The following is a 14,328-nucleotide window of genomic DNA, read 5'->3' as shown; positions in this document are numbered from 1 at the left end:
ACACTACACCCTGCACCTGGCACTCCTACTCTGCCACCTGACCCATACCCCTCCCGTGGCACTCCACCCTCCACATTCCCAACATCCTTGGCTCCCGCCAGATTTATAAACTCGCTCTCCGCTCCACCTTGACAAGTGTAGTACTGTACAAAGATCTTAGGCATCCTACCTACAGTATATATACTGCATGTGCCTAAGAATTTTGCACAGTACTGCTTGTTTTGTGGGTGCACTGTGGTCTGGAGGTATATTGTTTCATTTGGTCATATATACGTAGAGTCAGATGACAATAAACTTGAACTTCAATTTAAACAATGAGTTCAGCCATGATCTTATAAAATGGTGGAGTAAACATGAAAGGACAATTGCCTTGCTCCTGCTCCAGATTCATAAAATTCTTTCAGATTTTTAAGTTCATGAAAGAAAGTTCATAAACAGCTTTCAGAGTTTGTGCTCAGTATGTGATCCAATTGACTCAAAAATGATTGCAGCAATACTAGGAAGTAAAAACAATGAGATCCGTGAGTGACAATCACAAATGTCTGTTTCAGTTCCACTCTCTTCTGTCCTCAGTTAAATATCGAAGCATACAGTAATGAGAGATATTTGAAATAATGCTCCTGCCATCGGAATTGGTGTCAGACTGTGAACTTCATTTTGTGCAACAATAAACTCTTTAATAATATTTAAAAATGCAATCATAACCTCAACTGGTACAACAAATTGTGTAAGCAGACAACTTTCATAATACATTCTAGACTAAACCTAAGGATCTTCCTAATTTTGACATGTTGGATGGATAAAATGCCAAGGTATATTTCCAATATGTCACTTAAACATTTTTGGAATTGTGTAGTTTAGCTTTCAATTGTTAAAATTACTGGGCAATCCATTCTCCAATTTGAACATTCTGACAGCCATACTCAGTCAAATGGAAAACCCTTTTCAGTCAATTAAATTATGACTGAAAATAATGTGACTCATGGGCTTCATTACCAACATGAACCTTTTGAACCCGACACCCAGTAAATATAAGTGTGTGTATTATTCTTGGATTTTCCAGTTATTTTCTCCACAACATAACTAAATCAATCATTACCTGAGAAGCAGTTGCAGTTGGGGTCAATCTTGCAGTCACATTCCGTAGACGTGCCAGCAAAAATGAAGATCTCCCCATTGGTAGTCACCTGCTGTATCCGATTGATCTTCCTCTCGTCTGTCTCCGCTATGAACAGTACCCCACTGTGAGAAACAGCAATGGCTCTGGCTGACTCCAGAGTGGAGTGAATGGCCATCTTGCTCAGGAGGTAATGGTTGATGCCTGGTACCTGGCAGTGGATAGGCCGGCCCGCAATGATTCGTACACGACTAGTTTCTAAAACCTGTAGCACAATGTTGTTGTCAAGCACGTAGAGGGAATTATCGATTGGATTGACTGCCAGGTCAGTTGGCCATTCGAGGCGCACCTATAAAGTGCAATAATTTATTCTATTAATGAACTATTGCAATCACTAGCTGTACTGTTCAATTTCTTATTTATTTAGCAATGGTAAATGGTAGATTTTGAATCAAATCATTTAATTGTTGGATTATATTTCATTTTAAATAGAGGTCTAAATGTTTCAGATTTTAGGATCTTCACAAAAGTATAGGTTGGGGAATAGACAATAAATAAGGATTAACAATTCAAAAATAAGAGCAGATGTGTCATAGTAAGAAGGACACAATGAACTGAAAATGATTTGAATTTGTAGCCAGAGTTATGTATAGGCCCTAGTGGTAGAATGTATTATTATAGAACGTATTAGACAAGCATACTGAGAAGGTTACAGAAGTTTAATCTGGTGTTTTCAGTTCAAGATAAATTATAGTAGGGGGTGACTGAATCATTTTGAATTTCTGCACTAAATTTACAGTGTTATAGATTCATACAGCACAGAAGTAGGACCTTCAACCCTCGTCGTTCATGCCAACTATCAAGTTGACACTAATCCAATTTACCAGCATTTGGTTCGTAATTGATTAGAGACGGCAATTGAAGTGCTCCACTATATTCATTTTCAAGGTTGTTAGAGTACTGGCTTTCATCATCCACAATTATTTTCTATTCCAATTACTCTCTGCGGTCGAAGACTTTTGCCTTAAATGTTGTCTTATCCTCATTCTCCTTGTCTTAATCTTAAAGCTTGCAGTCACATTCCCCATTACCAAGGAAATTATTCTTACTACAAGTATCTAGTCTATCTATAACCTCTCCCCAGCCTTTTCTGCTCTAGAAGAACTAAACCTGAATTAATGCACCTAATTTTTCCTATTAACTGAGATGTTTTACTCCAGGCAAAATCCCATAGAATCTTCTCTGCATTCTTTCTCATGCAATCTCATGCTTCCTATAGAGTGTAGACCAAAAGTGAATACAGTACTCTGGCCATGGCCTAACAAAAATCACATATTAACCTCCTAGTTATTCTATTCTATCACTTTCTGAAGTAAAGCAAGTATTCTTATGTCTTCTTCAAGACCATGCTTGCCTGTGCTACCACTTTCAGGGATTCTTGGACTTGCATACTGTAATCCCTCTGTTCCTCAATATTTTCTTGGGCCAGATCATTCATGGTTGACCCTGACCAACAGAGGGCCTCAGATCTTTTTGGTACACCTCTAGTCATCAACTTCCAATATCATAGCAAACACGTCAACATAATCTTCTGCTTCTTATTATAAGGCCAATTTTTTATCCATTAAGACAACTTGTCCTATCACGTAGATTTTTAACCACTTGGACCAGTCACCTTTGTTATCAGGCCATGGAGATGACAACAACCACTTTGCCTTCGTAATAGATTCTGCTACCTCTTGGAAAAATTAGTCAGATAGGACCTCACCCTAATAAAAACATGCTGAATAACTTTGATTAATCCCAGTGTTTCCAAATGTAGAGCAATCTTGACCCTTAGAGTATTTTGCAGCAACTTCCCTGCCATTGATGTTTGACTGAAGGCCTTGTAATTACATGGCTTTTGTGGGTAAAGGTACCACATTTGCTGTTCTCCAATCATCTAGGATGTTACTTGTGGCCAGAGATGATTTCATAATCAATGTCAAGGCTCCAGCAGTCTCCTCCCTTGCCTCCCATAACAGCTTGGGATACATCTCATCAAACCCTGGTTGTTTATCTATCTTTAAGCCTGCTAATACATTTAATACTTTCTCCTTTTTAATGATTACATGTAGCAGAGTTACCTAGCATTCTGATCCTTCTAACCACTTTCAGGATTTTGTTTTGCAGCATTATGCCCTCTCCAACAAAGAGGCAGGACTGTATCTAATTTAGTTATGATCAAAGAGCCACTTTTCATTAACAGTCTGAAATGTGCAATCATTTATCTTAAATCAATCATAACATAGTTAAATTCAAACTATTCAGATTCTAGGTTCAGGTAGGCTGGCCAATGTTACTGTCTAATTCTTATTTACCGAACATTGGCAAATGAAATGTTCTTTAAATAGTTGAATTACATTTCATATTTGAAAAGTAGGATGAGTATTACAGAATTGGTCATGACTGGGGAAGCAAATGTCAAGGTTTTAAGATTTGCATGGGTGGTTCTCGAAAATGATTCTTGATGTGATGCAGCAGCAGTTTAATGAAACTAGACTATTTCTCCAAACTTAAAACAGTCATGAATATGTGAAGTGGTAAGGACTACATTAAAACCATGAAAAATTGTAAACACTACTGTAGGTCCTGGTGATCAGCAGAGAGAAAAAGTGCGGCAGCAGATTATCAGACGGAAAAGTGTTCAATGATCCCAAGTATTAAAAGGTGTATTTAAATCAGCTCAATGTTTGGAATTTATTTTGTAATGATCAGGAGTAAAATGGACATCTTAAAATACTGGCAAGACTGCAAATGAAAGTATGGAAATGGTGCATGTATTGAATAATTATGTAACATTAATATATATATATGAAGAGGATAGCATGACATAAGAACATAAGAAGTAGGAGCAGGAGTCGGCCATCTGGCCCGTTGAGCCTGCTCCACCATTCAATAAGATCATGGCTGATCTGGCCATGGACTCATCTCCACCCACCTGCCTTTTCCCCATAACTCTTAATTCCCCTACTATGCAAAAATATATCCAACCTTGTCTTAAGTATATTTCTGATACTATTTATACACATATCCATAATGAATTAACAAAATAACAGTTTTGAAGAAAGCAACTCTGTAAATTACCAGGATAGAATTGTTCTCTCCTAATATTGTAAAAGGAATGGATGAGAGCCTTGTATTTCTACTATCTACAATTTTTCCATATTTTGTCAATCCAAGAACCATTCGTTCAGTCTGCCAACTTAACAAGGTTGATGGAGAAAATCTTTGATTATTCAAATCAATTAGCTGAACATCTGCTGTTAAAAATGATTAAAGTCTATAGTTATTAACAGAGTGATTGAACACCCTGAAAAATGTCAACAATTTACAAAAGCCTGTCTGGATTTGGGGAAGGTACATTGCAGTTTGATTTGAATTGAAGAATGATTAATTTAATGGGTAGAGAAATGAATATTTATGTTATTTACACAAATTTCTTGGAGACATTTTCAAAAAAAAATATCATAACAGACTCTGCAAATGTTGAAACTAGATGAATCAAAGAAAAATTATTACCTGGTTAGGATACTAGCTGAGTGGAAGAGGAAGTAGGGATACTTACAAATTTCATAACATGGTTTTGTTTATTTCTGTGCTACAATTGACAATGGACTTTTCTCAGAATGAAATGCACTAATGACCATTTCCATTTTTCAATAAATTGACCATGAACTTCCTGGTACAAGACATGCGAACATGCGTACATCTCCTTTTGGGATATCATGGATAAATTAGTCCATGTTGCTTCAAGGAATGCCATAATTTGTTACTCCTGGAACAACTAGATTTTAATACACTACCCTGACTAGGATCTCAAGAAATGTATCTGTTTCCCTTTGCCCTCTTCCCACCCGATGGAATCATTCCCTCCCCTTTACTACCTGACCATCAAGATTTATTCTCTGATCACCACAGCATCAATAGTTTTGATTGCTTCTGGTTCTATTCGCCTGATGCTCATGCCTGAGAACTGAGTATCTCCTATCCCACCCTATAGATCACAAGTGAGCTTTCATATGATGACAATCTTTCCCCACCACAATCACTGCTGTACTAATTACATAGACACAATATCAGTAATGGACAGCATATTTTCCTTTCTTTGTTTCCTACAGCCTGTGTAGGAAATTATGTTGTCCATTACTGCTGAAGCGCACAATGGTGAACCAATGACTAAAATACTAATTTGCACATAGGGTAATGTCAAATGGGGTGTATCTATTTTCCAGCTTAATGATTGACATAATAGTCATGATCCTTAATGACAAAATGCTATTAATTGTGCTCCACAGTGATCTGTTTGTGGTTTCAAATATTCATTGTTTTTTGAGGATATAATGTGCTGATGAAAAAGAGAGATAAAAAACTTTGTAAGCAATATGAATAGGGAAATGAAATAACAGAAATATTATTAGATTTACTAATGGGGTCTTTTTGTGGCAATTCAATATAAGCAAAAATTGGGTCACCAATACTTTGGAGGTAATAATTTCCAAATGGTATAAAGAGAGAGACTTCTGTGGTTCAAAGAGAGACAGAAGTTCAAGAATACAGACTCTAGAATAACACAAATAAGAAAAGAGTTGAAAAGGCAAATAGAATGCTGCCTTCTACATATCTGCTGGGCTTGAATATAAGGGAAAACAAATAATGTTTCAGTCTTTGATACTATATTTGCATATCATTAAAAGTTCTGACCAATAGGAAGGGTATATTGGCCTTGGCTAAAGTGCAGGATGGATTTACCTGGATTACAAGTATTTGTTATAAAAGGGATTTCACAAATACTGGTTGCATTTTATGGAATTGAGAAGATTAAAGGATGAGTTGATCAATTTTCAAGATACTAAAAGCGAAAAGATAAAATTGAGGGGGAGACTGGTGGGAGTCTAGGATGTCAGGGTAAAGACTAAAAATAAGGGTTGACCCTTTAAGAATGATTAGGGAATAATTGTGTGGGTAAATAGTAGCAGGTGTTTGTAATCAACTTTGGAGACAACAGTAACACTGGGTTATTTTGAAGTCTGAAATTGGTGGATTATTGTTCAACTATATGTATTAAAATATGGAACAAAGGTAGATAAATGAAATTAAAAGACAAAACAGACTCAAGGGACAGACTTGTGCTTTTAAGTCTTTCAGATAACATCAACTCTTTCAGTACACATGATTGGAAGAGGTATCCCAATGTAAACTGATTTACCAGCTCAACAACAGAAGTTTTGCATGAGCCTAGACGTTTAAATTTATAAGAATAACTGCAATGCACATAATACAGCTTGGAATGAATGTGATAGTTGGTTTCTAAATGAATAAGAAAGCAGAAAGTGAATGTAATTTAAAGGCAATAAGCATTCAATTTCAAAAATTGTTTCATGTTACAGAAACTGAAAATGGACTGCTGGCCAGAGTGAGAGACAGTAATCAATCCTGATCAAATTAACCAGATTATAGATCTTATTTGGAGCACAGACTGTTTAGTGATTCAAATCAGCTTGTTTACCCAAATCTGATTACATTCATGTGGTTCCAGTACAGCTGCCTTTGCACCATTTATTCACTGAATATTCTGAATTAGCATCATAGATAATATCCTACATTAAGGGAAACTTTATTCCATTCATTTCAATCTAATTATTCTGACCATCAGATTTTATAACTCAAGATTGGTTATCACCTAATTTTGACTTTCATGATATAGTTGGTTATTTTGGCACATGCTTAATACTGATGGTACCCTGAATCATCTGCAGATCCACTTACATCAATTTAAATTCGTAATTTTATTTTGCATGTGTGGATAAATAATTGCCTACAGAATGGGAGTTGATGTTCCTGTGGAAATTTGTGTGGGGGCAGAGGGGTTTTGGGGGGGTCGATGTTTTTGTTAGTTTTTTGTGTGGGGAGAGGGGTATTTAGGGCTGACGTTCTTGTGTTTCGTGTGGGGCAGGGAGGTTTGGGGTTGATGATCATTGATTTGGATAATGGAATTGATGGCTTTGTGGCAAAGTTCACGGATGATATGGAGATAGGTTGAGGGGTAGGTAATGCTGAGAAAGCAATGCGATTGCAGCAGGACTTAAACAAATTGGAAGAAAGGACAAAAAAGTGGCAGATGGGATATAGCGTTGGGAAATATATGATAATACATTTTGGTAAAAGGAACAATAGTGCGGATCATTATCTAAATGGGGAGAAAGTTCAAGCACCAGCAGTGCAGAGGGACTTAGGAGTCCTCGATCAAGACTCCCAGAAAGTTAATTTATAGGTTGAGTCTGTGGTAAAGAAGGCAAATGCAATATTGACATTTATTGCAAGGGGAATAAAATATAAAAGCAAGGAGCTGATGCCGAGCCTTTATAAGAAACTAGTCAGGCCACACTTGGAGTATTGTCAACAGTTTTGGACCCCATATCTCAGAAAGGATGTGTTGTCATTGGGAGAGTCCAGAGGAGGTTCACAAGGGTGATTTTGGGAATGAAGATGTTAACATATGAGAAGCGTTTGGCAGCTTTGGTCCTGTACTCACTGAAATTTAGAAGAATGCGGGGGATCTCATTGAATGTTGAAAGGACTAGATAGGGTAGATGTGTACAGAATGTTTCTTGTGGTGGGGGTATCCAGAATTAGAGGGCATAGCCTCAAAATTGACAGGCAACCCATCAGAACAGAGAAAAGGAGGCAATTCATTTTAGCCAGAGAGTAGTAAATCTGTGGAATGCTTTGCCACAGACTGTGGTGGAGGCCAAGTCCGTGGGTATATTTAAGGCAGAAGTTGATCATTTCCTGATCTGTCAGGTCAACAAAAGATATGGTGAGAAGGCAGGCGTATGGGGTTGAGTGGGATCCGGGATCAGCCAGGATGGAATGGTGGTGCAGGCTCGTTGGCCTAATTCTGCTCCTATGTCTTATGGTCTTACAGTTCTTTTTTGTGCAGGGGGTGGGTTTGCTGTTTCTCTTTGAACTGACTTTCATGGCTTTTCTTGGATCTGCAGCTATCTGGAGAAGAAGAATCTCAGAGTTGTATACTGCATACATGTGTTCGTCCATCATCGACGTTGATGAAGACCTCGACACCATTATGATGGTGTCGAGACTAGCGCGTGATTTGGATTTAAGTGAGGGAGAGTTGCGCAGCGTCAGCCTCACTCTCTCTTTCCAATTCCCATCTGGATCCAGTGGCAAGATAGAGTCAAGACGGCTAGAGATGGGACTAGGTGCAGTGGATGTCCAGGACGTCTGCATACATACTTTGATAATAAATGAACCTTTGAACATAATACATTGTGAAATGTGAAAATATGAACTGGATCAAGTTGATTTTCAATTGAGTCAATTTATAAAGATTGAAGTATGAAGGATATTAAACAGAACTGAATGTACAAAAATAGCCTTTAAAAAGATGAAAAAAATCTGTCTAGCTTTTAAATTAAGATGGTGATAGGAGACTATTTTAGATTAACAACTCATGCATTGCCAACAGGCAGAAAATTTACAGCAGAGTGCGTAGGGGTACAGGTGGTGAAGGCATTTTATAAATGACAAAACTGACCTGAAGAATTCAGGTAACAGATGATTACTGTCACTTGAATTGCAAGGTGAGAGAAATACATTAAAATGAAGACTAACTCATGATAGGCCCACAAAAGAATGCAAGGGAATGGATTATGAATTGAAGAATTGGATGCTGCAACTTTGGAATCAAGGGTTATTAGTGTGTGGAAAGGCTGACTATAACAAAAAGCAAAGAACATCAGGGCAGTGCAATACAGTGGAACTGGTTGTGTAACTGCAGTAGTTCATCAGAACATGACTGCAGTGCCTAAATAACATGCAGGAGAGTGGTCATTTAACTTCAGAGAAATAATGGGTGATTTTTTTTGGTGAATTGTTCTGAAGGGAACCATCAATGTTGGTCCATTCAAACAGTAGTAAGTTACGGATATCCATGTGGAGTACAGCAACAAAGGTTGAACCTTCAGGGATTCTACCGCATTGCCTTCAGGCACTGCTTCTGTTCCTGTGTCAGGTTCGATATGGATTCAGATTGGAAACCCATTTTACTTCACAAGGTATTTTTGGTTTGCAGACAAAGAGACAATTGCTATGTTTTCAATTATTTTATCTCAGTTTTGTTTTCTTGAAGTGTTTTGATGTGTTTCACTTAACTTTATATTAAAATTATTCCTCATTTTTAAACCATTAGGATCAGAGATCTATAAAAAATTAAAATTAATTGCAGACAAAATTATACCACCTGTCTTAACAGCGCCTCCCCTTCTGTAGAGAATCTTCCATAAATGGACCAGGTGAGTGTAGGTAAGAGCCATACTAGTTGGTATGGAGGTTCAGGAAGATTTAGCTCATTGGGTATGTGAGGTGATTTTAACAAATAACTAAGATGGCAAAACCCTACCAGGTAGGTAAACTCAAATGGAAAATGTGACAAAATAAACTAATTTAAAAGCTAAAGAATACTTGTTAATACTGGCTTATAAAAAACATTCTTCAGTTGAAGGGTATTTTCACCTAAATGATTCTGCCAAGAAATATCAAATAATTTTTATGATGGTTTCAAAGTTTTGCTCAAAGTCAATACCTGATTGCCAATGGTTTAGTGATTGGTGGGTTAATTTTCCTTTAGTTAGAAAAATGAAATAAGCCTAGGTTTCCTTTCTTGCTCATTATCCGCCATCTCTTGGCAGCAAGTGATAACTACGTCCTTGTTGACTTGTTCTCTACAGGATTTGTGATATTTGAAACTTCAGCAAAGCTCATAGTGTGGCCTAGTACCAATCCTCTCTGATGATTTCTTCCCTCTAAAAAATGCATGTTAGGACATGGAATGCTTTCAATTAAGTTTGACCTCCACTGTACAATATCACATTGTTATTTTACTTCACAGCATTATAATTTGTGGATGGAATGAAAGCAACAAATCTCCAAAGAGCTCTTCACCAGAAGTTGGGGGCAACTGAAGCATTCCTGCTCAATATTCTGAAGTTGTCTTAATAAGGGAAATTGGCTTAGAAACACTATGATATATAAGGGGCATCAGTTGGTTGAGTTATACCCTGCCTGCAAAATATATTTCATTGAATTAAGTGGACCAAATATCAGGAAACCACAACACAATTATCACTATAATTATCACCTTTAGTGCTAAAAGCATAAATAATGTCACTCCAACAATTTTGAAAAATTCAAAGGAACTGACGCTAGCTCAATGAAAGCTAACTTGATATGGAAAAATATGCACCTTGATAAGCAGGTTAATGTTGCATATTCCAATAACAAAAACCATAGCTGGAAATTTTACGTGACTGAGACACAGCTGTTATCAAGTCTGTATCAAGAAGAACCAGCTTTGCCTGTCTGGACTCTGTCTATACTTCTCACTGCCAGTAAAACAGCCAGCATAATTAAAAATCCCACCCACCTTAGACATTCTCTCTTTTCCCATCTCCATTTGGGCAGAAAATTCAAAAGCTTGCGAGAATATACCACTTCTATTCCACTGTTATCAGACTGTTGAATGGACTTCTTGTACAATAAGACAAACTGTTGGCCTCACAATCTACCTCATTAGGATCTTGCACTTTATCATTTACCTGCTCGACACTTCTTTTACATTTTATTCTGTATTGTTATTGTTTTACCTTATTCTAGCTCAATGTGCTGTGTAATGATTTGATATGTATAACAGTATGCAAGAAAACATTTTCATTGTATCATGGTACATGTGAAAATAATTTTCCTGAACAGATTGTCAATTAGTCAGCACCTATTAAAGTGGTCACTGCGTGTATGTTCTTTGGTTTCTGGTGTTGTAGCCAATCCACATCAATGTTCAATGTGTTGTGTATTCATAGATGTTATTTTGCACATCACTGTTGTAACACATGGTCATTTGAGTTATTGTCACCTCTCTGTCAGCTTAAGCAGGATATAGTTACCAGTCTGGCCAATCTCATCTGACCCCTCTCATTGACAAGGCATTTTCACCCACAGAACTGCCGTACACTGGATGTTTTTCTTTGTGTTTTGCACCATTCTCTGTAAACCCCAGAGACTGTCATGCCTGAAAATCCCAGGAGATTAGCAGTTTCTGAGATACTAAAATCACCCATTCTGGCATCAACAATCACTTCACTGTCAAAGTCACTTAGATCAATATTCTTTCCAATTCTGACGTTTGGACTGAATAACAACTGAACCTCTTGACCTTGTCTGCATGCTTGTCTATGTATTGAGTTGCTGCTGCATGATTGCATTAACAAGCAAGTGTACAGGTGTCCTTATAAAGTAGCCACTGAGGGAAATTCCATCATCTAGAAAGATGTATATTATCTTCAGTGTAACAACCAAGTAACAAAGTCTCCATTTTCTCATTCACCTTCATTCAAGGTTGTAGACCAAGTGTTTCTGGTGATCATTTGATAAATCTTGCTTTCAGATGTGATTTTTTCATGCACGAGTTCTATATTAACATATTTTTACAAGAATTGTGGGGGTACAAGAGTTGTATGGTGCATCTGACCTCGTGCGTGAAAAAATTGACGCATGGAATGTAAAGCTGGCCACCCCTGGTCCGGGAATTTTGCAGTCTAATGTGGATATAGTTGCCTAAAAATTAAACTGTAGGTAGCACACAAAATGCTGGAGGAACTTAGCAGATCAGGCAACCGGAGACAGTCATTCATACCAAGTCAGAAGTCATTAAAATTATGAAATCGGGTCATGGTTACCTTATGAAATCTTTGTATTGGTACTCACCCTCTACCCTAGCATAAAAGCATTAAAGTCTAACCTACAGCACCTCATCTTTTGTATGTTGATCATTTGGTCAGTGCTTCTAAAGAAATACATCCACATCAATGGGGAGCGGAGAAACAGAATTACTCACTCTACAGGTGGGCATTGGCACCTGGTGTTTCTCTTATGATTGTGTGTGGTTCGAATCTACACAATCCATAGCAGCATTGGGTCAAGTGAGCAATATGTCTGTAACTACAGTTAACAGGTTATAGAACTCTTGATCCTTTTCAGAGGGTTATTGACACTGATTTTATTCTGATAAAATATTCATAAGATAATTTCTTTGAACATAAACATGATATCCCCAGGAGAAAACTTTAAATCACACATGGTTCCTTCTCAATCTGATGTATCCCATGCTTTATGGCAAGTTTCTGTGGTTCATTGATTAAAATATTGATGATGTCATCACATTCAGAATATGTGTTGGGTAAAGGAAAGCTTGAGTATGAATGCAGTTTGGAATTATTCAGTCTAGTTTCCTAATGTACAGGTTTTATGCTGGAAATGGTGTAAATATTTCAAAGAACGTGTATTTGCATTTTTACATGCAATTCAGAAACTGAAGAAGAAACAATTGCAAACAGGCACAGTATCTACGCAACTAACTAGAGGAGAGTATAATTTTAGAGAAGGTTACTGTCATACAGTAAATAAAAGTAAATTTAACCAACTGGTTGCTCCATTAATTGCTGTTTCTGAGTGACTTGCTATTATTCCCCCTCATCAAATTCTTTTTCAGCTTTTGCTCCAGCACTTTCTGACTCAAACTTTCTCTGAACTTCATAAGGTTGTATTCTAATTCTAAAACCAAATTATTGATTCAATATCAGAAGTCGGAACTCTTTGGCACATATTTGAGGTCACACACTAAACAGACTTCCTGTCTACATTCAGAACAAATACCAAAGTGTCAAGGTTCATCCTAACCTGCACACTCCCCTTACAAGGGCGCTTGCTTGTGGAAACCTGCTGATTTGCTTATCTTTTCCTTGCCCAGAAGCCATTGATGGTCAACCAACTGAGTACAAAGGACTGGAGTTGAGGTCATGTTTTTTTATAAATAGTCAATTAAGATATCTTACAACAATTTGAAGTCTGTTATATTCATCAAAATATTTTTGATTCATAGACAATGGAATTAATCCAAACCAAGGGAGGAATATTTGAAAAATCAATGCTATTTCAATCCCGCAAGTCACCTAATTTGCTCAAAGCTAATCATAGTTATCTCTGGTGACCAATCAGGTTATCTATTCATTGTATTTGGAGATTTGCCAAAAAAAATCTTTAAATTCAAGTCACATCACCTAATGCTTCTTTTTTCCCTGGCTCCTGTTTGAGAAATAACATTTGCATTCCAGTAAAACCATTGATTTTAGCATATTCTTGGCAGGTAGAAAGTTGCGTTTAATCATTGTGACAGTGAAAATATGCTTCATTTCAATTCATTTATAAAGGCATTACAGGCCAGTAATGTCCCAGCTATGAATCCATTCTATGCTGAGTTACATGATTTCAGCCAGGTAATAATATAGAAGGGTCCATTCAGGTCATTGTGCTTCTGACAATTGAAGGAACAAACCAATTAGTCCCACACTCTGCTGTATCAGAAAATGAAGCATTCTATTTTAATTTTAGGAGTTTATTCATAAGAACATAAGAATTAAATGAGGGAGTGGACTATTCTGCCCTGCTCAGCATTCAGTCAAACATTGATTGATCATTTACCTCAGGACTGATTTTCCAAACCAGACAGCTATCACTGTGCTCCCTATACCACAAGTATCCCTTTCCTTACCTGCACCTGAATTCCTCATACACATTGTTGGTATAGGTTGTGAACATCAAGGCCAAATTCTGTGGCTCCCTGCCAGACACATGTCTGAACTACGAATGACCTGTTTATTCCAATTCTTCTGGTTTTTTTTATCCACTATCTGATATATAACCAATTTAATATAATCTACATACACTTAACTTATTTTTTAATCATCAGTTGTGTCTCAAAGGTCACTTGAAAATTTAAATGCACCACATCAGCTGGTTTGGCCTTAATATAATAATCTGTTAGATGCAATAGTTCATAATAGAAACTCTTAATTGATTTTTCAAACATGATTTCCATTCCATAAGTTCAATTAATATACCCCAATTCTATTTCTATTTTCTCAGTGCTCTTCCAGTGATAAGATTTCATGATTTCACTCACTACTGATGTCTGGCTAAGTAGTTTGTACATTTACAAACTTGCATTCTAGGACCAATGGGAATAACTTAGACGTTGACAACCAGTACATCTATCTTCAAAATCCTGGGATTCAGGATTTTGAATGCTGGGAATATAA

General features: G+C 37.0%; 1 protein-coding gene across 4 annotated transcripts in view; it reads right to left on the bottom strand.

The window, feature by feature from the left end:
* tenm1 (teneurin transmembrane protein 1) overlaps positions 1-14,328 on the bottom strand; it is a 2,340,669-nt gene that overhangs the window by 100,476 nt on the left and 2,225,865 nt on the right. For all 4 annotated transcript variants that reach the window (XM_063060938.1, XM_063060937.1, XM_063060940.1 and 1 more), the window contains one exon: positions 1,100-1,466. In XM_063060938.1, the coding sequence (XP_062917008.1) occupies positions 1,100-1,466 (367 nt within the window). The remainder of the gene's footprint in view (positions 1-1,099; positions 1,467-14,328) is intronic.

The sequence above is a fragment of the Mobula hypostoma genome, chromosome 10, assembly GCF_963921235.1.
Source record: "Mobula hypostoma chromosome 10, sMobHyp1.1, whole genome shotgun sequence".
Taxonomy (NCBI): Eukaryota; Metazoa; Chordata; class Chondrichthyes; order Myliobatiformes; family Myliobatidae; genus Mobula; species Mobula hypostoma.
Note: the sequence above shows the minus strand (reverse complement) of the source record. Positions and strands in the feature narration are given on the sequence as shown.